This window comes from Pelodiscus sinensis, chromosome 16 (assembly GCF_052426305.1).
Source record: "Pelodiscus sinensis isolate ZL-2025 chromosome 16, ASM5242630v1, whole genome shotgun sequence".
Taxonomy (NCBI): Eukaryota; Metazoa; Chordata; order Testudines; family Trionychidae; genus Pelodiscus; species Pelodiscus sinensis.
This window is the reverse complement of record NC_143067.1, coordinates 21,414,089-21,441,494: the sequence shown is the minus strand read 5'-3', so window position 1 is coordinate 21,441,494 and position 27,406 is coordinate 21,414,089. Positions and strand designations below refer to the sequence as shown.

General features: G+C 42.8%; 2 protein-coding genes across 7 annotated transcripts in view; one reads left to right on the top strand and one right to left on the bottom strand.

The window, feature by feature from the left end:
• The first annotated feature begins 18,353 nt into the window (after window positions 1-18,353).
• GPR151 (G protein-coupled receptor 151) lies at window positions 18,354-19,896 on the top strand. Its single transcript, XM_075900301.2, has one exon. It carries the CDS (start codon window positions 18,673-18,675, stop codon window positions 19,894-19,896), a length of 1,224 nt encoding a protein of 407 aa, XP_075756416.2. The 5' UTR covers window positions 18,354-18,672.
• Window positions 19,897-23,639: 3,743 nt separating this feature from the next.
• TCERG1 (transcription elongation regulator 1) overlaps window positions 23,640-27,406 on the bottom strand; it is a 59,069-nt gene continuing 55,302 nt past the window's right edge. For 5 of the 6 annotated variants that reach the window (XM_075900298.2, XM_075900296.2, XM_075900297.2 and 2 more), the window contains 3 exons: window positions 26,409-26,492; window positions 26,042-26,142; window positions 23,640-24,819 (listed from right to left, as the gene is read on the bottom strand). In XM_075900298.2, the coding sequence (XP_075756413.2) occupies window positions 24,618-24,819; window positions 26,042-26,142; window positions 26,409-26,492 (387 nt within the window). In that variant the 3' untranslated portion in view covers window positions 23,640-24,617. Of the gene's footprint in view, window positions 24,820-25,008; window positions 25,100-26,041; window positions 26,143-26,408; window positions 26,493-27,406 lie in introns of all 6 variants that reach the window. The other variant, XM_075900299.2, reaches the window with a different exon arrangement.

Below are 27,406 nucleotides of genomic sequence, written 5' to 3'. Positions count from 1 at the left end.
TCCCCCAGCAGAGAGGGTTAATGATATTCCCATTGAATTTTATTCCTCCTACTTGTGGAAACTATAGACCAGAATTACAATGCACATGAAACATGGCATATCATGCGTAATTAGTGTATTCTCAAAATAAACAGATAAATAAATGTTAATGAACAGCTGGTCTCAATAAACAAGATAAATTAAAATTAATAATAATGTTTTTCATGTAATGGCCAAGTTAACCATATTTTAAAGACAGTGGCATAAAAAATGCATGACTTCCTGCAGGGATATGCTAAACTAAGGAAAAAGAATTCATTTAGTGGCAGACCAGGGCTACCTAGTGGCTTCAGTGAGAGCAGGCATTTTGCCAAAAGCTTTGATTACTGCAGCCAGAAAAGGAGGTAAACTCTTTGTTACTTCATTTTGATCTTTCAGAACTAAGGGAGACCAGATCTAAAGAAAAGAGAAAGCTATTGTTTTATTCTTAGTTTGTACTTGTGAAGGTGTAGTATTGACAGCCCCAGAGACTAAAGTCCATTGTACGTCATAGGTAGTAACAACTTAACTTTACCCTTAACATACCGCAGCCCTTGTAAAAAAAGGGATTGGGATCAGTGGATACTGATCACTGCCATGAGACACAGCATGTGATAACCTTTTGCAACTCTAATTCATGCAATGTATGTTGGGCACCGGTACCAGGGCATAAATAGCAGGTTCTCATGGGCATTCCTGTGTGTCACTCTCTTATTACAGTCCTGATTTAGCAAGTCAGCCTATGGGAGTAATCAGTCAGTCCCCTTGCCCATTTAGTGCTTGGATTCTGTGCTGTGTTTACCAACTGGAGCCACTTAGAAATTGGGGATATTAAATAGTTAATCGGTAAGCATGGGGCAGTGAACTTCACTAGCAGCCAGCTGGGCTGAGCCAGAGCAGCCCTGTGTAATTGAAGGATCATTAGATCATCATGAAAATATTGCTGGGTACTTTACTTAGAAGTTAGGGGGGAAAGGAGGAAGGAGTAGGAATGACTGTTGTGCTGCTAGGATTTGCATTTAGACCAATAGATACTACAAAATTTTGAGTACAAAATTATTCAGAATGGTTAAGTCCAAAGCTGACTGCAAAGAGTTACAAAGGGATCTCACAAATCTGGGTGATTGAGCATTTGGAATTGAGTGTTGATAAATGCAAAGTAATGCACATGGAACAATATAATCCCAACTAAACATACAAAAATGATGGGGTCTAAAATAGCTGCTACCATGCAAGAAAGAGATCTTGGAATCATTGTGGATGGTTGCCTGATAACATGTGCTCGATGTGCAGTGGCAGTCTAAAAACTAAAAAGCTAACTGATTATTGGGATTCATTAGAAAAGGAATAGATGATAAAACAAAATACCGCATTGCCTCTATATAAAGTATGCCCACATCTTGAAAACTGCATGCAGATCTGGTCACCCCATCTAAAAAAAATATATTGGATTTGGAAAAAGTAAAGAAAAGGCAACAGAAATGATTAGGGGTAAGGAACAGCTTCCATATGAAGAGAGATGCACCATACTGGGACTTTTCAGCTTGGAACAGAAATTACTAAAAGATGAGAGGGGGTATGTTTCACGTCTAGAAAATCATGAGTGGTGTAAAAAAATAGAATAAGGAAATGTTATTCATTCCTTCACTAACATAACACAAGAAGCTGACCCAATTGAATGTATAGGCAGCAGATTTAAAAAAAAAATTATTCACAGTCATTTGGGGAACTCTTTGCCAGGAGATGGTGGAAAAGCCCAAACTATAACTGGGCTCCAATAAGAACAAAATAAGTTCAAGGAGGATAGGTCCATCAGTGGCTACTAGCCAGAATGGGTCACGATGGTGTCCCTAGCTTCTGTTTGCCAGAAGCTGGGAATGGGCAACAGGGGATGGATCATTTGATGATTGCCTTTTCTGTTCATGCCTTCTGAAGCACCTGGCATTCGCCACAATTGGAAGAGAGGATACTGGGCTAGATGGACCATTGGTCTGACTCAGTATGGCCATCCTGATCTTAAATAGAGCCCAAATGTATCTGTCCCCTGCTGTAATCCACTAAAACCCACTCCATTTCCAGAGCTGAGAAAGAGCCTGAGTCCTGACAATGTATCTCTCTCTCTCCGACCAGAAAGTTAGTAAGAAAGTAAGGATATATACTAAAATGTTCAGGCTAACCAGTGTCCCTTAAGTGACTTGCCACAAGATGTCAGAATATGTTAATTCTTAGAGCTGAGTGGGTCTGATATTTATTTCATTTTTTTCTTGTATATAGCAATTAGATACAGTGCTCTGTTCAGCTAATTGCTAAGTTATCTGCCAAAAACCCTAGAGGTTTTTTGTGCCTTAGTAGCCCTAGAAAGAGGTGATAAGTGTGGGTGGGGGTGGGGGTGACTGGGATTGATTCCCCCCCCCCCATGTATTGCTTGGCTTCTACTGAGCATGCTCAGTAACACTGCTGAATCTGCCCCCCCCCCCCACCACATGTTCTCACTCTCTTCCCGTGCCCCAAAATGTATGTGCTGGTTGCCCCGCCTCAACCAAAATCTTAAATGGTGCCCCTTCTAAATACTGTTGAGGATGTGGATCAGAGAGCTTAAGGGCTAGATGTTTAATGTTATTGGGGCACCTAAAGATGCAGGGAGATGCCTAGTGGTATTTTCATAAGCATCTAAATAAGGGCGCCTAAATCCCATTGAAATTAATGGATGTTTAGGTAAATATGTTAACCACACTAGCTGCTTATCTGCATTGTTAAGCATCTAGGTACCTTTGAAAAATCTAGCACTTATCTATCTATATACCTGGCTAATTCCAGTTTTCTCTGTGCACAACCCATCATTTCTGCAAATTGGGCTCTGAAAGGGCTATGTCACCTGTGGATTTCCCTGCACCAGGATAATCTCCAAACAGCCAGTTAAGTTAGCTTTGTGTTGCTGAGATGCACTAAGCAGGAAGAACAATGACCAAAATTTGTCTCAGTGTGACAAATTCAGAGGTGATGAGTAAATTTGCTTTGGAGTGACAAATTCAGGATTGATGAGCATGGGTGTAAATTAGATATTGGTGAGTGGATATGAGTCCAGTTGTTGGGGCACTGGGCAGTTGTGGGACACTGTTTCTCCACTATTGCAAATAGTGGCTTTGAACTTCTGCACAGGTGTAACTACACTGATAACCACAACAGAGGCAATTCTGTATTGTAAACAATTCCTGAATCCCCTAGCTTGTAGTAGAAGTTGACTCTTCCATTTATGGGAACCAACCACAAAAGGAGGACAAAGATTCACTCGTTTTTAACGTGGGTCATACATAGTCCTTTTTATTTCTGAAAACTTACCTCTGAAATTGGATCAATTTATTAAATTCTGGAGATGAAGCAACTATTCAAAGGCAACCACTCAACAGGCACGCATAGACCTCCTCAGATATTGGGATCTGCTGCTCAGATCACTGAAAGTATCCCCAGATTATTTCAGAGAATGCTACAAACAGCTAGTGTCCATCCAAATAGATATGGAAGACCAGAAGTTAGGACTGTGGTTTAAACAGTGGAATACCACTCTGATTCCCAAAATACAAGCCATAAGGTTTCACTTCCATGTACTAAATATTGGAATGAATCACTGTTTGTCTAGTAATACATCATTTTAGAGGTACTTGATGCTGCCTAAACCCCTATCAGCAATGTAACTTTCCTATAGTTTTTTAACAAATCAGTTGATTTGCCCATAAAGCAGTGTATTTCAATATATAACTGGAATACAGTTAGATAATTGGAGAAACACAGGAATTGAGGAAGAAATTTCTTCAAGCATAAACAACATGGAAGATTATTAATTAAGAGTTTTAAAGTATAGGCAATGAAAAATGCCTATGAAAGAAAAAGGGGTGATGATAAATTAACTAAGGCATGGAGAATGCTAAGAGCATGTTAATCAACTAGATTATGATTGATATACTGCAGGTAAAATATCTCTGGTACACAAAATGAGTAAGGGCAGCATTCTGAAAATCAGCCAAGGAACTATACTGTGTGCACTAAATTAAGATTTCTCCTAATGCATGTCAAGATTTGATGGGAATATGAAAGAGAAAGAGAGACTCAGGAATTTGGAGAATATGATAGGAAAAGGTATATAGATTGAAACTGAGAGAGTGATTGGATTTGAGGTTTTCTGATTTTTTCAAGCAACCTCATGGGGGGGGAATTAGGTAAATAATAACAGTATGTGTGGGGATTTAAGAAACTTTCAGACAGTGAGCAGATAATCATTAGAAACTAACCATGTGTAAATATAGACACTGTGACAGATTCTGACCTCTCTGACTCGAGTATAAATCTGAAGTACTGCCACTGAAGACAATTAAATTACCCTGGTATAAAAAAGTGTAAATATGATCAGAATCAAGCCTATAGATCACTCACACTATTGAGTAGTTGCAACGAAAGTGTGGCCTGATGTTGCATTTTACATAAATGATCACAATACTTTGAGCCTTTAATCCAAAGCCTCAGATCCTGATCACTTTATTCCTCAGTTAAAAGGGGTTTCCATAAAGCCTGTTACTTCATGTTCTATTGTTAGAAAGCAGTGTAGCATATGAGCATTGTAGCCAGGCAGGCTGCACAGCAGGGGCACATTTGGGAAAGGTTTTTGGTGTCAACCAATATGATAATAACATCAAATGTGCAGACCCCAGTTAAGCAGACAGACAGTGAATATTAGATAGAGTGAAACTGACTTCCTTATACTGTGTCAGAGTATTCTGTTTTAAGCAGGTAAGCGGGTAGAATGAGATCCAAACCAAAGCAAAGATGCAGGACAGTAACATTATTCTTCTGTGGCCATTTCTCCAGCCCATGGGCAGGAATAACAGCAACAGCCCCTTTACTCCACTTGTACTAGGTATTGGGGCCACCAGGGATATGTAGTCATAGAGTCTGTGACCCACCTCCGCTGAACTCTAAAATGGGCCTATGAGGTGAGCCTTGATTCTCTTCTCTGCATCCAATCTACACGTGGCTTCTTCTAGGCAGGCCCACCATCCATGTATTTCAAACCGAACCAGGAAGAAGCATCCCAAGGAATGAGGTCAGTTTCCACATCTGGTCCTCCTTGTCTTAAGGGCTGCATCTAGACTGGCAAGTTTTTCCGCAAAAGCACCTGCTTTTGCGGAAAAACTTGCCAGCTGTCTACACTGGTCGCTTGAATTTCCGCAAGAACACTGACGATCTCATGTAAGATTGTCAGTGTTCTTGTGGAAATACTATGCTGCTCCCATTCAGGCAAAAGCCCTCTTGCGCAAATGCTTTTGCGCAAGACGGCCAGTGTAGACAATGCAGTATTGTTTTGCGCAAAAAAGCCCCGATGGTGAAAATGGCGATCGGGGCTTTCTTGTGCAAAACCACGTCTAGATTGGCACGGACGCTTTTCCGCAAAAAGTGCTTTTGCGGAAAAGCGTCCGTGCCAATCTAGATGCTCTTTTCCGCAAATGCTTTTAACAGAAAAAATTTCCGTTGAAAGCATCTGCGGAAAAGCATGCCAGTCTAGACGTAGCCAAGGAGTATAACACCAAAATGGTTGTCACTGATGGTACTTTGTGTGGTGTGGAGAACTTTCCACTAAGAAATGGATGGGGATCCACCAAACCCAGGCTACCCAGGTGCAGGCTTGCCAACAAGGGGGACTAAAGGCAGCAGTTGCCCCAGGGCCTGGCAATTCAAATGGGTCTGGGGCTCCTGGCCTCTACCTCTGCTACTTTGGCAGTGGCAACAGCTGGAGCCCCAAGCCCTTTAAATCACTGCTGGAGTGCCACTTCTGATGCTGCAGGTGGTGCTGAGGGCTAGCTGCCCCTCATCTCACTCCTCCCACCTTAGGCCCCCACCCCTTCCAGGAACACAGAGCTGCCCCCTCCATGCCTTGCCTAGGGGCCCATTCAGGCTACTGGCTCCCCTGCTCAGTTAGTATCAGATGGTAACAATTTTGCAGCTATCAAAGGGGAAAGTATCCCCAGCCCACTACCAATCTTGCCTGCCATCTTGTCAATCTTCTACAGAAATAGCTTCAGAGAAGTAGCTGTATTAGTCTGTTTCAGACTGCAGCCCACAAAAGCTTATGCCCTAATAAACTTGTTAGTCTTTAAGGTGCCACAGGACTCCTCATTTTTTATATAAATAGTATTTCTTTCTTCTCTGTGTTGTGCTTGATTGCATTTACTTTACTCCAATGGCTATGCGGGAGCTCATCTCTGAGAAGAGGTGTCTGTGATGGGTAAGCAGAATCAAAATACAGTAAAATATTCCTCAGTTTGAAAGGGGGCAAAGGAAACCACCAACATATTTTGTTGATTTTTCTTCCCTGAAGTTACACAAATGCATTATCCTTCTCATACTATACTATAGCAGCAATTCAAAGCACAGCAATAAGTCAGTTGTGCAGTTATATATCTATTGCTATTAATAAATATTTTATTGAAGTTATCAGTGACCCAAAGTATGAGACAGTCCTTGCCTTGAGATGCTCAGTCTAAATAGAAAATGGAAGGGAGAAGTAAAGAGGCACAAAGAACGAAAGTGACTTATTCAAGGTCATGCAGCAAGACATTGGCACATCTAGGACTAGATCCCAAGTCTCCTCAGTGTGAGGCCAGTGCCATCCCCATTGGCCCACACTATGTCTAAACCAGTAGCTCACACTTGATAGTCTGAGAACTTTTTTGTGTGTGATATTAAGCAGCATAGCCATACAGAACAGTCCATCAGGAAGGATGGCTGCTGCTGCTGCAGGCTCTTCTTTCCACTTCTTAATAATGGTGGTTCAAACTATAATGGTGAATGTGGTGCCTCTGAAAGATGGTGGACTGACAGCTCTGGAGATAGAAGCTTTGAATTTGCAAGGTGCTAAGCCCATCAAGTGCCTAAGAGCCCCTTTCTTGGGACTCAGCTCCTTGCAGGATCAGGTCCTGCCACTGTGTCTACTGGTGCCACCTTATGTGCAGCTGGGTAGCTTATTTTACAGGGCTGAAATCATGGCCGCCCACTGAAGTCACTGGGTGATTTCAAAGGGGTTAGGATTTGACCCTAGGCTCATTCAGCCCTTAACCTCTCTGTTGAAGCTCCCAGCAATTGTTCAATTAGTGTCAATTGCAATGTTGGTATTTGCAATGTGGATAACAAAATACTGTGTATTAAAGAGAGAAAGAGACGTTTAAAATCTGCCGAGGTAGAGTCCCCCCCATATACACACTCTGCTTAATTAGAACCATTATTGTAGGTCAAACTGGAGGTTAAAACTACTTGACAGTTTCTTTTTAAGCACAGAAATTCGATTATAGACATTTCACTTCTACTTCCTTCCATCTCCTCCTTCTTTGTGGAGGATAAAACATAACATCAATGGAGTGGGATACTTTGATCACCGAGCATTGTGCTAAATTCTATACATTCAAAATAACTAGCAGCAGCCACTGCAAAAGAATGCAAAATACCAACCTAGTTATCTCCAAGTACACAGCTGGACAAAGATGATTACAAAGCCACTTGTTCCATGTAGCCACACTATAGATGACACTGAACAGGGCATGTCTGATGAACATAAATGCAATTAAAACACAGAGTTAAGAGCTTGAAGAGGGAAATCAGGAGAGGGGTATTGATGTTTTAACTTGGAAAATGTGTTTCCATGCATATTCTGAATAACTTCTCTGCTTACTTGATAGCCCTTACAATTATTAATTTAACAGATGCCAAATCATCAGGAAAGGATTATAAACCATAATCAATTTCAGATGGGGTTAATTGTTGTGGCAATGGAACTACACTGATTTACATCACTGAGGATATGGCCTTTTATGTTCAAACCACTGAATAATGATGAGTGCATCATTAAAACAGGTACAGAGTGGATGATTTACAGAAGTATTTTATGTTGGGATTTGCAAATTGTAGATTAACCTTTTTCATTTTACTTTTCTGTGCTATAAAACAAGAGTTGGCTAGCAAGAAGCTAGGCTGTTGACCACTATGGCAGATACCTGTGAAAGGATCTAAGACTACATAAGAATACATTAGTTATATTAGGGATGTGCGGAGTATATTTTCTACTATTACCATATTCAAGTACAGTCCCAGGGTTCATCTTTAATATGGCTGCCAAAATGTGCTCAGTTGGGGGCAGTGTAGACAAGGTGGCATTATGCCTCAAAGCTGCTCTAAGTTACACCCAGCTGCCATGGGGTTGCTCTCTAGCAGCCACTAATCACCTGAATGCTCAGTGATCTTGCCCTGACATTTTTAATGTCCCTTCCAGCAGGAGCTGTGAGATGTCATGAAGTACAACCTATATCTCTTGGCCCTATTTCACCCAAGTTTCCTCTATGTTGGGAGAATCCCAGGAAGTAAGTTATGCTACTTTTCAGCTCCTTTTGCACTTGAAAGGAGTGGCACAAAAGAGCTGCACAGAGGTGGCCATATAAGGATCTGACTCTGACATTTTATTTATGCCTTGAAAACCTGTGTTTGTCTCATGGAAGTTTTTCAGCTGAGAGAAAAAAATTATTCACAACTTTACATGAGAATGAAAGCACATGCTGGGCACACACTGCCCACTGCTGAGAGCTGTGGCAGAAATGGTCCCAGCCTTATAGTAAGTAGCTCAGTGCTCTCCAGACCAGGAAGGGTATGTCTATACTACCATTAAACATTTGTGAGTGACTTGTGTCAGCTGATTTGGGCTGGCAGGTCTTAGGCTATGGGGCTGTTTAACTGCAATACATTTAGGCTGGTGCTGGCGCCTCAGTTCTGGGATCCCCTCACATGGGGTACCAATGGTCCAGTCCAAGCCAAAGGTCTACACCAAAGCTCAGCCCCATAGCCTGAGCCATGAAAGCCCAAGTCAGCTGTCACACACTAGTCGTGGGTGATTAACTGCAATGTAGATATGCACTATGAAGCCACCAAAAGTATTCACAATACCAAAAGCCAACTTTCTTTATTCATGGTACAGTGTGAGAAAACATAAGTGTCCAGAAGACAAAGAGCTAAAGCAGCCATATTTTGGGAGGGCACTAGGAAGTCTGGTATAAGGTTTGGATTCAGACCTGCATAATACAGTGTAGATACTGGAACCACAGGTTGGGACCCAGGGGTTCGACAATTCCTCATATAGAGTAAACAAGTGAGTGTAGATGCTCAAGCCATAGCTTAACAAATCCAGGTTCTGTTAACTAAAGTTCTATTATCCATATGCTTATATTGCAGCATAGGCCTACCTTCATTTGGTATCTACTGATTTATACTGGACTGTGTTGGTTTCTCCTGAGGGACCAAAAGTCCCAAGAACCATTAACTCCATAATTCCTGCTGATTTCCAACTCTTCCCTGTTTATGGGGACAATTTGCCCTTAAAATTTCTTTCTCTTGACTAGTTGATGAATGCTCTATTTGTATCCCTTATGAGATGTTTAGCCATATAGGCTCATATCCACAAAGTTATTTAGGTTTCTAACTTCCATTGTATTCAGAGAAAATTAGGAGCATAAATGCCTTCATAGATTTAGGCCACAGATACTAAGGTAGCATCTGAAGCCAAACAATTGGTGCAAATGGAGGCTAAAACAGCAGAGCATCTTACTAGGTAGTGAACAAAAGCTGAGACTGCTCTAATTAAGTTACATCCCTGTTCTCTGGGTTAGGATAAGTATGGGTTTAAATTGGAATTTCATTCCTCCTCTTTTCTTTTTCTTGTCTGGCTTCCTTCACTAATCCATAAGAAGAAGAGCCTTGTAATATTCTTGTGTTCAGCTTTTCCAAATGATCCTATTGTTCTACTGTGATAAATTCTGTTATGATTTCAGGCATCTGATATTAGAGCAATTCTGTATATAGGTCTCAAAGCTTCGCTTTACTAATTAATTACATATTTTTGTACTGCACCTTGGAAAATTAGTAAAAAAGAAAATGAAAAGAACTTTCTGACATTGCCCTTGTGGAGTACTCAGCCCTGATTGACAGGAACCACTTCTGCCAAAGAGAACAGATTTTTATCTCATTGCCCTTCCTTCTCCACAGACACCACCACTGATGATGAGAGTATGTCAGAGAATGGAAGCTCCTCTAACTGCTACTTTTAGTTTCCTTTTCATTCTTTGATCCATGAAGATGCTGCACCATCTAGTGGGAACATTTGATAACAGAAGAGCATTCAGTTTGGACAATTTCAATACTACTATATATATTTTTAAAAGTGTTAGAGAGCCATTTTAGCCTGTAATTAAAAAATTTTTTAAAAACAATAATGGCTTGGTACTATAGGACCAATGTTGTTTTTTATATATATATTTTTGTTAATCTCTAAGGTTCAACAAGGTGAACTACTTGTTTTCAACTCAATGATTTGCCTGAAGTTTGTAAACACAGTGTCATGGTTCTCTTAGAATTAAGTACATTTTACGTGGTGTTAGAAAAAAGTGAATATTTCATTTTTCTGGCAGTTCTGGGGGAAAACACATTTTGGGTCAAACCAAAACCAATTTTTAGAAGCGTTTCAGTTAATTAAGAAGTCGGGGGGGGGGGGGGATTGTTTTGGGTCAGACCAATGTTTTGTTTCAAGTCTAGCCATTCTAAAATGTTTCTTATTGTTTTTTAAATACAATGCAAGGAAATTTTGAAATGATCTTACAGTTCAAGGTGACTTTTCTAAACATTTCATTTTGAAAATATTGAAACAAAATGTGTTGAAAGTTTTGATTCATTTGTCTTTTTCTGCCCTAAACTCTTTGATAACATTGAAGCAAATGTATGAAATATTTCAGTGTCCATTCTTTACTGGAAAAAGGTCATATGCAACAAATGTCACCCATCTCTCCATATCTGATGCACAGTTATTCTTTTGTTTTAAGGTGCTACATTACTAGACACAGCCTGCAAGGCTAGTATTTTTGTCAGGCATTCTGAAAAGGAAAAGCCTCAAGATTTCAAATGTTCTCTTTGCACAGAGATCATTTTATGTTCACGATACTGCTTCTTACTTTGATCTTCAGATGTTTTGAAATAGATTCATAGTAATGTTGTAGATGTAAAAATCTGACAGATAGATCATGCAAGCTTCTGAATTAACAGATCCTCCTGTATGAGAGTGTTTCATAATTATTTGGTTGTTCTCTTATAGGCTCTGAAGCAGTGGGAGTGAGAGGGGGAGGAGGAGTTGGTGATCCAGGTCATCTATGTAGGCCATGAAAAAATTGTAACTTTCCTCTGGCATAATCAAGGACCACAGGCCCACCTATTGAAATCTGTAGATTTTTTTTTAATTGATTCAACAGTTTGGGATGAACTGGGAAATTCTGTGAATATGTATTCAAGCTTTACAATGAAATTCATGTTTATTCCATTTGTTACATGTTTGTGATCACTTTCTGTAAACTTTTAAACTCTTGAGCTTTTCCAGCTCTTATATTTAGAAATGTTACTTTTCATCTGCCTATAACCAAACTTGAAATTGTAGGCTCAGCTGTAAAATTTGCAGCTTGTGTAGATTATTCATAAAGTCCATGTGATATTTTTCTGTTTCCTGATTGGCTGATGTTTCTAATTAACTAAAAACAACATAAATTGTGAATTATAATTAAAATGGAAGAAATGTGTAATTAATCCTGAAGAAAACTTTGTTTGTGTGGACCTATCCTCTCATGCAGAGCCCTTTAGATCAGTGATCCCCAACCTTTTGAGGTTGTCGGGCGCCAGGGGGCGTGGCCGTTCGCCCGCCGGGCGCCATGGGGCGGGGACACTTGTGCGCCCGGGGGCGGCCCCCCCCATAGCCGCATGCCCGGGGGCGGCCCCCCCATAGCCACATGCCCAGGGGCGGGGCCCCCCCATAGCCACGCGCCTGGGGCTGGTGCCTCCTCCAAGGGCTGCGCGCCCGGGGCCGGCGCTCCCCCCCCCCCCGCAAGCGCCGCACGCCCAGGGCCGGCGCTCACCGTGTGCCATGTGCCCGGGGCCAGGCCAGCCCCGAGCACCTGGCGGGCACATGCAAATGCCCCCGTGGGCGCCATGGCACCCGCGGGCACTGTGTTGGGGACCACGGTTTTAGATCAATTATTAGTCAGTAAGAACAGACATTACACTTGATCTTAGCCATCAAGAGGCCAAGAAGCAATTAAGTTCTTCCACAGTGATCCTGTTGCAGGATCAAGGCTGTAGTTAGTGAAGGGAATTTTTAACTATGTAAGTTGCATAAATTGGTTGCATCAATTGGTGTTCTCATTTATTACTTTGACAATATTTAATGGAAACAATATGCAGGGCAAGAACTCTTTGTTGAAGGAATTTGCATGGACAAATAATACAAAGGAAAAAGGGCCAAAACTGTTGAACAGATGATTGAGAATCATTTATTTGGCTCTGAAGGTGACATTTATTCTATAAAATCTCATCTGTTTTTTTCAGGTGCCAGATTTGTGGACTAACTTTTTGCACCTAAATTTATGTATATCAATCAGAAGCCTTACCATCTGCTAGCTTTTTGATTCTTGAGAGTCTCAGGCCTGGCTGACATTTTAAAGTTTTTGGCTATCATAATTGGCAATCCTAACTCCAGGACTGACTCCCCCACTCAGCTTGCTCACTTCTGTGAGTCCTTTGCTTAGTCACTATACTCTGTCATAGAATGCATGCACCTAAGGGCTGTCAATTCCATTGCCTGAGGTGCCTAAGAGTTAGGTATTGCAATGCTAAATATTGCTGCACCCAAGTCACTTTGTGGATCTCGCCCTTACGTGACTTGCTTAAGATCACGCAGTATGCTAGCTGCAGAGCTAAGGGGACTTGTGCTCTTGCCTTCAGTGCAGGAGACCAATCATCAATTCTGGCAAGGACATACAAGAATGAGTAGCAGCTAGTGTTGCCTAGGCTTTGTAGCGAGAACTGAATTCTACAAATAAGAATATAATTATAATAATAATTTCAATAAAGAATAATTTCCATTGTCAGCTAAAGAAGTGGCTCATCTTTAATTCCAGCTGGAGAGCAGAAATTGAATACAGGCAGTCCCCGACTTACATGGATCCGACTTACGTCGGATCCCTAGATACGAACGGGGTGAGGCAACTCCCGCACATGCGCAGCAGCATTCCCGGGCTCGCTCACCTGGGTCCTAGAATCCTCCTCCTCCTCGGGCCGGCTCCGACTGGGGTCCCGCAGAGCTGCCGGGCAGAGGAAAAGTGCCTCCCCCTGCCAGCAACAGGCTGCCCCCTCCCCTGAGCAACAGGCTGCCAAAGAGACAAAAGCAGCCTCTCCGCCCCTCCTCCCCTCTATACATGCCGGGCTCCCGGAGCGCAGCAGCGTCCCCGGGGCTCGCTCACCTGGGTCCTAGAATCCACCTCCTCCTCTTCGGCCGGCTCCAACTGGCCTCTGCCTGCAGCAGCTGGCCACAGGGACAGGGATCCCGCAGAGCTGCCGGGCAGAGGAAAAGTGCCTCCCCACGCCCGCTGCCCCCCCCCCCCCGCGGCCTCGCATCCTGCAAGCCTCCCCCCTCCCCCCTGCCAGCAACAGGCTGCCCCCTCCCCTGAGCAACAGGCTGCCGAACAGCAGACAAAAGCAGCCTCTCCGCCCCTCCTCCCCCTATACATGCTGGGCTCCCTGGGCAAACAAAGACTCCACCAAAACAAACAAAGTGCTGGCCTCATTGTGTTAGCAAAAAAAGGACCCTCCTCCTAGAACCCTGGGTGGTGTGTGGAAATAAAACTATTAGCTCAAAGCATGGTGCAGAGCTGTTTGGTATTTGATGAGTTACTCCTTTAGTCCTGAGTTTGTCACAGGGACAGAAATAGATGTGAAATCTTCTGAACAGGGGAACAGACAGCAAAACAAACATTAGAGGGGAGTTAACCTTTCCCTATGCTATCCAAAACTAAAAAAAATGTTTGGCTAGAGTTTCCCCTACAATATGTACCAGTTCCGACTTACATACAAATTCAACTTAAGAACAAACCTACAGTCCCTATCTTGTACGTAACCCGGGGACTGCCTGTAATAAATAAACAATTCACTTTAATTTTTGCCTAAATCGCAAACAAAAAAAATCCATTACATCTCGGAAAGGCTGAAGGGCGAGTATGAATGCACGTTAGCAACATTAAAGCAACAACCTCCAAACCTCTTCATTTAAAGGGAATAATGTCAGTCAGCATTTTATTTGCTGTGTCTTTATCTTCCTGTATAATAATGAAGTTTAATTCAGAGCAAAAATTAAATGAATCCAAAATGGCAATCACAAACATAAAAATAAATAAATAAACCCTGCGGTTTCAGGCATTTATTTTCCTGCCCTCTTTTGTTTTGCAAAATCTACCCTTTGAAATTCAGAAACAGTTAAGTGACAAACTTATATACCAGAATTTTAAAAAGTGTGTTTGTTATAACAAGAGACATAATATTTAGTATTTATAACACACGTAGTTTTCGTCCAAAAGTTTCAAGGTGCTTCAAAAAACCTGCATTTTTGTTGTAGCTGTGTCTGTCCGATGATATTAGAGCGACAAGATGGGTTAGATATCTTTTGTTGGACAAGCCTCTCTCTCTCACCAACTGAAATTGAGTAAAAAAAGACAGAGTCATGTCTTTTAAAAACATTTGGCATATCTATATTATCCCTCTTTTATGCTGGAAAAACTGAGGCACAAAAATCTTAAAGAGACTTCAGATCTGGGATCTGACATGTGACTAACATCAAGTATATTTCATGGTATTTCATTGTTGTGACCTTCATCTTCTAATGTCTTTCACGACTGTTTATTGTCCTCTCTCTCCCTGTAAAATGTAGTATTAATTGTAAACTCATTAGAGTAGGAACCTGTGTAAAGTGCTTTGAGCTCTGCTTGCAGCAAGTGCTATGTAAGAGCTATATATCTCATGGCTGTCTGGTGTGTAAGGTGGGGGAAGACTCTCCCTTCCCAAACTGCCAGCCTGGCCCCGCCTACACTCTGCCCCCAGAACACCTACTGTAGGCATTCTGGGGGTGGAGTGTTGCTGCTCCTGAGTGCCTGTCCTCCCCATGCTGGAGAAGCTGGGCGGTGTGCCCTCCTCCCTTCCCCAGTGCTCTGGGGCTAGAGAGGCTGGGCTCCCCCCTCCCCACCCCTGCGCTCAGGGAATGGAGAGACTGGGCCAGGTAGTGCGCCCTCCTCTGGGCCTGGGGTGAGTGTGTGCCCTCCCACTGCTCTCCCCTCCCCGTGGTTGGAAGGGGCAAGGCATGCTTATGGCACGCCATGCTGCCGCCCCATGGGGGAAGGCTGGAAAGAGGCAGGGCCTCAGCCGAAGAGGCAGAGCTGGAGGTGGGACTTGGGGCTTGCCCCCCTGAGCCCTGTCTTCACCAACTGCCCATGATGTATCTTTAGTACAGATTGGACCTACCTAGTTCAGCACCTTTGGGACCAGACCAGTCCCAAACGAGAGAGTTTGTCAGAGCAGGGGAGGTCAATTCTGGCCCCTCTGCTGACAGACTCCGGGCTCTCTCAGCATCTATCAGCAGACCCAGCTGGACTCCCTTCCTGGCTATGGCATGCCACTCCCAGCCTCTAGGCCACCAGCACCAGCTGCTGGACTTTGTGCTCTTGGGCTGCTGGCCCCAACTGCTGGGCTCTCTGCCCCTGGCTGGGCTCTGCTGCCAGCCCTAGACACTGGTCCATCCCTGGCTGTCAGGCTCCCTTCCTCTAGGTCAGTTCTGCTGCCATCCCTGGCCACCAGTCACTCAGCTCCATTCCTTGCTGCTGGACTCCCAGCCACTGGGGCTCTCTGGTCTAGGGAATCTCTGGACAGCAAAATCCATGGTAAAGTATTGTATTTCATTTCTACCATGCATATCTCATTGTTAGACAATGTTCCATCAGACTTCATGCCTTTGATAAAGCATTCTCAATGGGTAGAAAAAATGTAGCACAAGTAAAGAAAATGCAAACTTAGGCTCACCATTGGCAGAAAATTTGCCAATTGCTTGTCTCTGAGGGAAAGTTAGCTAGGGCTTGTGACAGCTGAAAACAATGTAGAAGTAAAATTAAAATCTGCAAGAATTCAAAAGTCATTGAAGATACAGTAATGATGCAATTAATAAAAATAAGACTTTTGCCTTTTCAAGTAAGCCTTTCATTTGCAGACTGCAGTGATTTACAGGAATTAATTAAGATTTACAACAAGCTTCTGATGTATCCTACCAAAGAAGGACTATCATTAGAGCTCAGTGTGCTGTTCAATTTGCTAGATACAATGTATAAAACCTTAAATAGTCTGACAGTGTTTCTCAACCAGTGGTACGAGTATGTTTAAGGGTACTCGAGAGAAGTCTGGGGGGGGTACGTCAACACAATTGAAATTTGGAGAAAACTGAATTTTTGTTTTAAGTTTTACAGCGTTTTATTATTTTTTACTTTTTACACCCAAAAATGTCATTGCTTGCCCAGCTATGATTAAACTGTTTAAACAAATGTGTTGCAACAGTAGAAAAAAAATGGTGTGTCTGAAATCTGTAGGTATGGGGGAGGGGTAAGTACTTATAATTTTTTTTTATTTAAAAAGTGGTAACTTTATAAAAAAAAAAAGGTTGAGAACCACTGGTCTAAAACATGACTGTGTTAGAATCTGCCTCTTACTGATGCCCTGTTGGCATAGCTGGGATGCTATCAGAGTCTAGGGCTGAAATGTGTGGCGGCCCGTTTCCTGCCTTCTAAGGGGAGGGAGGAGCAGCACAGAATTCATGCTAAAACAATTAGAAGTATCATGATCATGACATTTAGATCTACTAAATGCCCATCAGAACTGTTAGGCAACCTTGGGACTTAATGCATGGCATACTTTTCAAGGCAGATATTTTTTCTCTTTACTGGTTGGTCCTGCAGCCAGAACTACAGTGGCAGCTGAAGAGTGGATGTGGTTATCTCTGCCCACTGATGACAGTGTGTGTGTGTTTATTGCTTTCCATTCGCTACAGTGCCCCTGTCTACAGCACTGGAAAAATAACTGGGCAGCAAGTCTAATGTGTTAAATAAAATTACGTGTGCTGTCAATGTGCTAATAAAATGTTTGACTTTAACTACTTAGCCAGTGCCAAGGGCTAGGGAGGCCATTTCTCAGTGTCTTAAATGATTGCCTCTAAGAAGAACACACAGTGAAGAAGCTAATATCAAGTTAAAGCTTAGTTACCCAGAAGCTGATTCAAAAGTTAGCTGTGGTTGAGCCACTAAATAATAGCAACCATACTACAATTCAGCTGAATTTCAGTTGGGTGAAAGTGTATCAAAAACCTTGACTAACTTTTAGAAAGGGGGAGTTTTAAAAAGAGGAAGCTTTGAAGAGTGAGGATGATGCCTGTCATAGGGACCCTACATTCAAAAGTAAGGACATTAAAATCCTTACACTCAGCCTGGAAGTTACTTAAGCAACATTAATAGAGTTATATTATATGAATAAGAGGTTACCACTCAGTCCTTCGGTTACTGAAACTACTAGTGAAGTTAAGGAAAGGCACATAACTGTGACATTTAAAAGGTAAGCTGGGAATAGAATGGGGAAGGGGACAAGGTGGAATCTGAAGAGCAACAAGCTAGGCAGGTACAAACAAATAGGATATTCTCAGATGTAGCAGGAAGCCTGTGAGAGAATCTGCAGGGCTGTTGGACTGGGAAGGAGGAAAGGAAGTAGATAGGAGGATAAGACCATTGTACAGGAACTACATTATCTCAGCTGTACCTACATCAGCAGCTTGGCACTATGAACGAGGCCAAGCAAGTAATATCAAGAGCAGCCTGGTTTGGGGGACTCCTGTATGTGCTTTAGCTACCCAGATTGCACGGCAGGTCGCCATAGTATTCACTGGCTTGCCCCATACGTGGAAATGAAATGGGGGCTGGTTTGTTAGAGCCTCGGCTACACGTCGCGGTGCACTTAGAGCCTTGCCATGTGTGCGCGCGCTCTGCCTCCTGCTTGGAGCTGGACAGCTGCGGCCCCGGGACGCTACGCGCAAGTCCCCGCGCTTTCGCTGGGAGGCCGGCGCTGCCACAAGCGGCTCCGCGTAAAGCGGGATCGCAGACGGCTCCTTACCGCAGCCGCGTAACCTGCGCCGTTGTCAGCACCCCTCCGCCCGCGGGCCTGCCGGCGGCCCCGGCTGAGCTAAGGTTTGCCGCGGCTGCCCACTCCCACCCCGCCCCACGGCGCGGGAACGAGCCGGGCGTCGCCTCTGAGGACTCGTGTCGTGACGCGCGGCTCGGACTGGTTGATTAATTAGTGGTTATTATGGAGCGAGCCTTGCGGGGGGGGGGGGGGGGAGGAGGAGGGCTGCGAGGCTGCGCTCCGCTCGCCCAGGGGCGTAGCCAGAGGCCATCCCGCTGAGGGGCTCCATGGCGGCCCGCTTCCCGCCTTCTGAGGGGAGGGGAGGGCGGCGCTGCCCGGCGGGGTCCAGGCTCACTCAGCAGCCGCGGCCAATGCGCTCCCGCCGGGGCGTGTCAGTCCCAGCCGCGGCAGGTATATAGCGACGGGCCGGGCAGGTCGGCTCCCCACACGCCAGCGGCTGTGCGGTCACGTCAGGCGGGGACTAGGCGGGGAGCAGCGAGCCCGCTTGGCGCGGGACTCCCTTGGGAGACGGGGCCGCCGGCGCCCGGCTGCAGCACCATGAACAGCTCCCTGGCGCCGCCGGTGCATTTCGCGGGCGGCTCGCAGCCCCCCGACTCGCGGGAGTGGAAGGCGGCGATTCCCGCTTTGCTGGGCGTCGTCTGCCTGGCTGGCGTGGCGGGGAACGCGTGTGTCATCGGCATCCTGCTCGCCAACGCCAGGCGAGGGAAACCCTCCCTGATCCACTCCCTGATCCTCAACCTCAGCCTGGCGGATCTGCTCCTCCTGCTCTTCGCCGCGCCCCTGCGGGCCGCCGCTTACTCCCGCGGCGCCTGGCCCCTGGGCTGGTTCGTCTGCAAAACCTCCGACGGCTTCAGCCGCACGTGCATGGCAGCCAAGAGCCTGACGACCACCGTGGTGGCCAAGGCTTGCTTCATGTACGCCAGCAACCCGGCCAAGCAAGTGAGCATCGAGGCGCGCACGATCTGTGCTGTGCTCCTGGCCACGTGGCTGGCGGCTCTGGTCAGCTCCGTGCCGCTCTGGCTCTTCAGCACGCTCCGGGAGCTGGCGGCGGGCTCGGCTGTGTGCATCGTGGCCGTGCCAGCCCCTGCCCAGCAGTTCATGGCCGTTTTCGTCAAGCTCTACCCCCTGCTTGTGTTCGCCGCGCCCCTGCTCTGCGCCTTCTTGTATTTCTGGCGCGCTTATGGCCAGTGCCAGCGCAGGGGGACCAAGACCCAAAACCTGAGGAACCAGATCAGGTCGAGGCGCCTTACAATAATGCTGCTAAGCGTCACTGTGACCTTGACAGTGATGTGGCTGCCCGAATGGATATCCTGGCTGTGGGTTTGGCACCTAAAGCCAGCAAGCCCTGCTCCACCCGAAGGATTCTTGGCTCTGACCCAAGTCCTTATGTTTGCCATCTCATCAGTCAACCCTCTCATCTTCCTGGTGATGTCTGAGGAATTCAGAGAGGGCTTTAAGGGCTTGTGGAAAAGACTGACCCTGGAAAAGCCTGTCCCTGCCACAGACAACCAGGAAATCCCAGCTGCTAACTCTGAGGGTCTTCCTGATTCTGTCCCTTCTCCAGAGTCAGCGATTGCTGAGCAAGAGGAAGAACTCCCAGCTGCCCCCCAAGCCTCAGAAAGCCTGGAAAAGAAGGAGATGCCAGTCTTTCCAGACGTAGAGCAGTTCTGGCATGACCGAGAAGCCGCCCCAGATGCTCAAGACAATGACCCTATTCCCTGGGAACACGAAGAGCAAGAGACAGTAGGCTGTGATCAGTAAGGTTGAAGTTTTTAGCCAGAGGAAGGTCTAGTCAGTATAGTTTTGCTACTTACCAATGTGCTTAAACTGATAAGGAATATACAGGAAAAATGTTACACTGGTGAAATTTTTACCATTTTCTGTGCTCATTAAATGTTTGATTTCCAAATCTGTTACAATATTAATATTTGCAGTACTGTAGCCCTCTTGGTCCCAGGATATTGCAGACTTGAAGAGCTGTGTAAACTCCAAGGCTTGTTTCTTTGCACCAACTGAAGTTGGTGTTCATCTACAAGGTATTTCCTCACCCACAATAAAGGGTGTGTATGTGTATCAGGGCAATGCATTAATAGTTTCAATCCTGATGATCAAAATTTTGGTGAAGTGTTTCCTCAGAAATGCTAACGTTTTGCATTTCAGTAGCCAATGTGGAGATTTTTTTTAAAAAGGTGTTTGAGACAGAGAATTGAGAACAGAAATTAGAGAACAGACACAAACTTAAATCAGGACAAGCTGGTGAGCTCAATTTCAAAATACGTCTAACCGTCAAAGAGAAAACATTAATATTCACAAAATACATTGCAGATTATGTACCCATTTTGATGTTCTGGTTTAAGTGCTGCAGTTACTTCTGTGGAATTCATATAGTTTCACAGGGTGATGGTGCAGAATTTGACTTCAGCAGTACAACAGGGCATATTTTCAGAAATTTTTTTTTTGAAACAACTGAAAAAGCAGGTGAGGTTTGCTAACAAGTCAGAATTGCTTTTCAGAACCAAAACAATAATTCCCCCTTTCTGAATGTGCATTATTGAGATGAAGGTATATTTAGAAATCTTGTTCTAAGATAAACATGTTTTGTGTCTTCCTCAGTAAAAATGTTTCATGCTAATTTTGTAAAGTACTTACAAAGCGTAGCAGGTGTCAGTCACTGTCAGTTTGTTTTCTACTGTGAATAAATAAAAAGTGAAGTTGGTTTGCCTTACTTAGGGCATGTTTATACTAGGAAATTATTTCAAAATAGCGTGCCCACACTACAGGGAAGCATTGAAATCAATCCGAGGAAGGCTATTGCGAAATGAGTGTTATTCCTTGTGGAAAGCTGGAGCTATTATTTTGAAATAACCAGCCCATTATTTTGAAACAACAGGCTTGGTAGTTTGGACACTCTGCTTGTTATTTCAAAATAACTCCCTGTAGTGTAGACCAGGGCTTAGACCCAAAAATCGTTTTCTTCAGTCCACTGAAATTCACAGGAGATATTTCTTGTAGTTAAGTAAAGGGATGGTTTTATAAAATTGCTGATATCATTGAGAGAGTCATTAATTCAAGAAGAATCAACACAATAGTATTGTATCTTAAAACGGTGAGTGGTTCCTACTTGAACATTACAAAATGGTTATTTGTGAGAACTGCTCAGTAGGACTAAAAACCACCCTCAGATCTCTCCAGCCCTAGTAAATTGAGTCACTGGTTCTACCTTGTGAATTAGCTCACGTGCTTGGAAATAAGATCTACCCTACTTGTTGGAGCAGCTCAGATTTTCCCACAATGTGTATCAGTCACAGACAAGAGAAACTCTGACATGACTGTGGGTTGTGTAACTTAAGAGAATAAACAGTGACTATTACAGTCTGTTAATACCTACATAGGGAACAAATATTTAACTATAATCTCTTCAATCTAGCAAACCAAGATATAACATAATGCAGTCTCTAGAAAGTGAATCTAGACAAATTCAGACTGGAAATAAAGTGTAAACTTTAACGGTGAGAATTAAGGATAGCCACAATTTAACCAAAGATCCTTGTGGATTTTCCATCAGTGACCATTTTTAAATCAAGACAGATGTTTCTCTGAAAGAGCTGTTCTGGGAATTATGTTGGTGATGTTCTATGATCTGTATTATTCATTATGACAGACGAGATGATCTTGTCTGGCCTTAGAATCTATGAATTTGAGAGACATATGTGTTGGTGGCAGAGTTTGAGCTGAACTTCTAGTTACCTTTCCAAACACAGTTTGACCGTCCAGACTGCAGCAATGGCCCATGTTTGTTTCATCTGCATGTGGATGGAGGTCATAACTGTTCCAATCCTCTGCCTATGCCAGTTACCTTAGCCTTGTATCTTCAATTTAGACAACTTTACCACCACCACACTTGGGTCACCACTCAAATTTCAGCTAGTGCACAATGTGCTGGGTTTGCTTTCTTAGTAGAGTTTCACACATGGAATATAAGACACCATTGTGCCTATGCATATGCTGGCTTTCAGGTGGATTGAGTGCAATTATATTGATAAAGCCCATCATGATTTGGATCCTTGGCATCTGACAGTAAGTCTACATAGCCAAAAAAAAATAAAAAAAATCTGCTGGCTTGTTTCACTGCTGTGTAAAAATCTGGGCTTGAGCAGGAGCCCAGGCTATAGAAACCTGGGATTGGGATGGTTCAAGAGCCTAGCTCCAGCCTGGGCCCGTTACACAGCAATGAAATAGCTCTGCAGCTCAAGTTGGCTGGCGTGGGCCAGCAATGGGTTTTTCTTTACTGTGTAAACATACCCAAGAGACCACCTTCCCTACCCATGCTTCATTCTGGCAATTAAGCTCTGGCATACACATTCCACTAAATTCACATTTGCATGGGAGTAGGCTAGAAGCAGGTCATTCCTAGAGGGTCCTTTACACTGGAACAGGTACTGTTCCAACCCAGTCCAATAGAGCTAGAGAGGTCAACCCTCAGAACATAATGCAATGCTCATTTAGTGAAATATTAGGGGAGATAGGAAGCCCCAGGTGATTTTATCTAGACAGACTAAGTTTACATTTAAAATAAAATCTCTGTATTGGGTAAGTCTAATGAGAGGTGGGGTGCACTAGTAGCACTGTACTTAAGGTTATATTTGATGTCAAATTAGACAGGATCTCATTTATAACCCACTATAGTTTGTGCATTTCAAGGAGACACTGGGGAATGTGACACTTTTTGATGTTTAGGTTTTATTGCTAGTTATTTTATAGAAAAACTAATTTAATGTTTGCTTCTTAAACACTGTTTTAGGGTGTTAATCTGGGCAAAATTTTCTCAGATCTCTGATCTAAATTTCAGGAATTCAAGAGGATCCAGGTCATGTCAGCTTGTGTGTGAGAACAGCACTTAATATGATATGGCCTATTAATATTACTGTAAATTCATACAAGAGGAAAATGTTTGCCGCTATCTAAACTTCATAGGTTACATTACTTTCTGTAGCTTTAACAAAGCTCTCTCATACTCTAGTGAACAAGACACCCCAAGCTGACAGAGTTAGCCACTTGTTTTTTTGGGATCTGGCACACCAGCAGACTCACTAAAGTCTAATAAAAAAATCGTAAACCGATTTCTCTCATTTCAAAAGTCTTTGTGGGAAAAGAATGATAGAAAGCAAAGAGAATTGTGTTATATCAGAAAGATGTGAACCACGCCTCCCACCGACTAAGCACCAAAAGGAAACTCACTCTTCATCTCAAGCACAACAGAGGACCAAGAAACTAACCAAACACCAATTTTGAGTTTTTTGCTGTTTTGCAAATAATTTCATATTGTATTTGCACTTGAATGCAATGTTCTAGTATAAAAATTACATTAGTCTACAAGATTTATCACAAAATCTTGTTTTGTCTCCCTAGGAAATGGTCTATTTTCAGCATGTCTAATGTTAGTTTGGATTTGTATTGTTAAAGATACATCTCTGAGCTTAAACAAATGTATTAAGCGTGTTCAATTCATATATAAAAAGGGTTGTTTTTATTGTAGTTCAAATACATAAACTAAACAATCCCAACATTTCAAAATTAAACTTTAGAAACACAAGTTTAACATTCATAACAGGAGTATAGTTTACAAGAAATTATCCAGCAGGGAAATCCACAGTCTAATCCAGAAGTAAGTAAAGATCACTTTATGGTAAATAAAAATATGTTTGTACAACCGTCCTGTTCTGGGAACCATTGTTATTTATTGTGTTTCCAATTTTGAGCAAGAAATCACAGACAAATCTTCACTTGGGCAAAATAAACCTGATTTTGCCTGTACTTCAGAATGGGGGCAGGGGGAATAAAGCAGACCTGTGAACAACTTCAGAACGGTGTTTAATTTGGTCTCTGTTCACTTAATTCTTCACTCACATCAGTGTCAATCTATAGACTTTAACAGTTGATTTTGACTTATACAAGGGTGAAAGAAAATAGAGAATCAGACCCTTTGTTTTCAGATTTAAGAGAATATTTTTTACTGTAGCTATCATCACTTAATAGTTTGACTTGAGACAGTGTTTTTTGCCTGTTAAAACAGCTAACCTTGGGTAACCATTAGGACCGTTTGTGGGATTTGTGTAGCTAAATTCAAACCACAAATGTCAAATCATCCTTAAGACTTGCATATATAACACTGCTGAGAAGAATGCCTCCAAATATCACTGACAACCACACCTCATATACAGATATTCCATTGTTCTGAGATCTAAAATTACTAGACAGCCTGCATGGTTGGGACTTTTGTCAGTCATGCCACACAAAGAAAAGCATAAATATCTTAAGTGTTCTCTTTGCACAAAGACCATTTTTATGTTCACAAACACTGCTGCTTCCTCTGCTCCTCAGATTTTTTTCAATAGGTTCACGGTAATGTAGATGTAAAAACCTGACATGGCTCATGCAAGCTTTTGAATTAATAGATACCCCAGTGTGAGAATATTTCATAATTATTTTGTTGTTCTTCTTGTAGGCTCTGAAGCTGTGGGAGGTGGAGGGGGACCTCGGCGGTCCAGGTCATCTACATAGGACACGATGAGCTTGCGCCTCTCCTCTGGCACACAGTCAAGTACCAGATAACGCTTGTCATTCTGTAAAATCTTTTCTACATCTTTCAGGTGCTGGTCAGATTCTTGGATCAACTTTTTGGATCTGAAATGAAGCATACTAGTTACCATCTGGCAGCTGAGAGCCTACATAAAATGCATTGGGAAACTTAATCCAGTTACTGATGGCAGATGTCCAATTACAAAAACTACCCGCACCATTAGAACCTCTCTTGACAGCATCAGCAGATAAGTCAAGTGCTGAAAGGGCATAGAGACTGAGCTATCCTCTCACCTATACAGATGCCCCTTCAGGTCAGGGTTGAGGCACATTGGCAGGAATGTGTAAAAAATCTTGCACTGCCACTGCCTGTGCTGTATCTGTTCTGTGGATAAACAGAAGACTTCAGTCTTAATGGCTGCCAGAACCATTTATCAGCATTAAATGAACCACAAAAATGTAAAAATAAGAAAAAATAATCACAATTGAAATTGATCACTCACAAAGAAATAAACTATTAAAACATGGACGTTAAACTCCCAGTTGCAGTCCAATCTGACTGATGCATCAATCTGGCTACCGCATCAATTTAAGACTGCAATTCAGCCCCACTGAGAGCAGCAGTAACTGTGAAATAAAGCTCCAATACTTTATACACAGCACTGGCTGCAAACGGAAACAAGAAACTGATTAGGATCTAATAAACCTACTCAACAACCTTCTACCTCAAGCTCTTTTGCTTCCAGAATGGGAACCTACCCAGGACCCTAATATTTTACAATAGGCTCAAGACCAGACTGATTTAAACAATTAACTTGTTTGTAAAGCAAATACCCAAAGCCCACTAAAATCAACAGGTTTATTATTTTAATGAGGGTGGAGTTTCAGACTTCGTCTTTTCTCCAAGCTCCCATCACTAGACGTTTCACTGGGTATTAAGGAGAATATTCAGCCCTAACTTTTAGGCCTGAACCAAGGATCCTAATTAAGCAGGTAATTTGGCCTCATCACAAAACATGTTGAATTACTTGACAATGTATTCAAAATAACCAAAACAATGCTCTGAAACAAAACAAAAATCCAAACCCTTACTATACAACACTTGCCAACACCTGATAATAAGAACTGCAGAAGTCAACAGACACTACTCGCTACTATGCAACTTCATAGGCAGGCCCAAAAATCTAAAATTTTTGCACTAAAGCTTCTCAGACACTGGTCTATAAATGTTAGCTGGGAGGAGAAAGTGAAAATCAATTCGTCAACACTTACACTTAAAGTACAATAGAGAAAAGTCTTTGCTTGTCTAAAACATCATGACACATACCTGTATGTTATAAATTTGGTCTCTTTCAATAGCGTTCTGAAGTCAGCTTTGGCAGTAATGTATTTGTCTCTAATGTACTCTTCAAACTCCCTTTGTTTTTTCTGCACAAAGAAAAAATATAGAAAATTTGATGGTAGATCAATATTTGCTATTAAATTACAGTGTACAATAAATAATTTTATTATAATTCATTTACAGATCTCAATAGAAAAGTGGTTTTTAATTAAGATTTTAAAATAAACAAATATCTAACACAGTGATCGACATCTATTCATGTGAAAGGGAATCCATTTCAACAAGTATTCACTTTCTTTTGCTCTGGAAATTGTGGGGAGACTAGCAGCAATGAAGCAAAACTATTTCTTACCCTATCACTGGAAGAGAACTTAATGCACCTAGGATCTTCTTTAATGATTTTTTTCACTTCTTTCCATGTTGATGTTAGAGTAATCTTTCAAAAGAGACAAAAGCAGTTCAATATTGCAAATGACACAGAGTCCAAGCATAAAGTGATTATCATCACTATTCCGAAGTCCCTGAAATCTTCACACATAAGGAAGCAAATTAAGGACACAATTTTTAAATGTTTTGTAGGCTTCTTTTATACCAGGGGTGAAGAACCTAAGGCCGAGGGGCCCCCAGCTTGCCTGGATCTGGCCCCCGATGCTTGGGACTCCCTCCCCCCGCTCAGCATGGGGAGCCCACACTGGTGCTCCACACCTCTCCTCCACGGGGCTGAAGCACACAAAATCTACCAGACTGGGCTCCCCTAGGCTCTGGAGTGCGAGGGGAATGTGAGGAGTATATTTCTCCTCTTCAGTCAGGGTCCACACGAGTGAGGGTTTAGTTTTCTTTTTTCTTCTCAGTGTGTGCAACCCCCAACTGATTTTTCTGTGGGTCAGCAGCCCCTGTCCAAAAAAAGGTTTCCCACCTGTTTTATACCTTTAATATTACTTTCATACTGTTCAGTTGCACATTTTCCTTTTTTAACGCTTTTTTCCCTGTAAACTGGTGGATTTTAAGAGAGAATTCCTCACCAAATTATGATGGAATTTAAACTATAAGAAACTAGCTCATGCATATTTGGATAATTTCAACAACACGAATGCTGTATGTGTAAAAACAGCTGCCAACTATATTTAGAAGTCTCAGCATAATGTCAGGTATTCATCATTTTAATTTATTTTAGTCTACCATATAAAATGATTATAATATTAGATATGGTTCTAAAATGATTTAATAAGACTTCTTCCAAAGACTTGAAGTTATGATGAAGTCAGAATGAGAGATAAGGGAGGCAGGAAGTCACGAAACAACAAATTAAGGAAGGAGACAAAGATTTAAATAGCATTAGTATAGACGTTA

Excerpts from the sequence above, each read along its gene's own strand:
- GPR151 (XM_075900301.2), top strand. The coding sequence starts at position 18,673 with ATGAACAGCTCCCTGGCGCCGCCGGTGCATTTCGCGGGCGGCTCGCAG.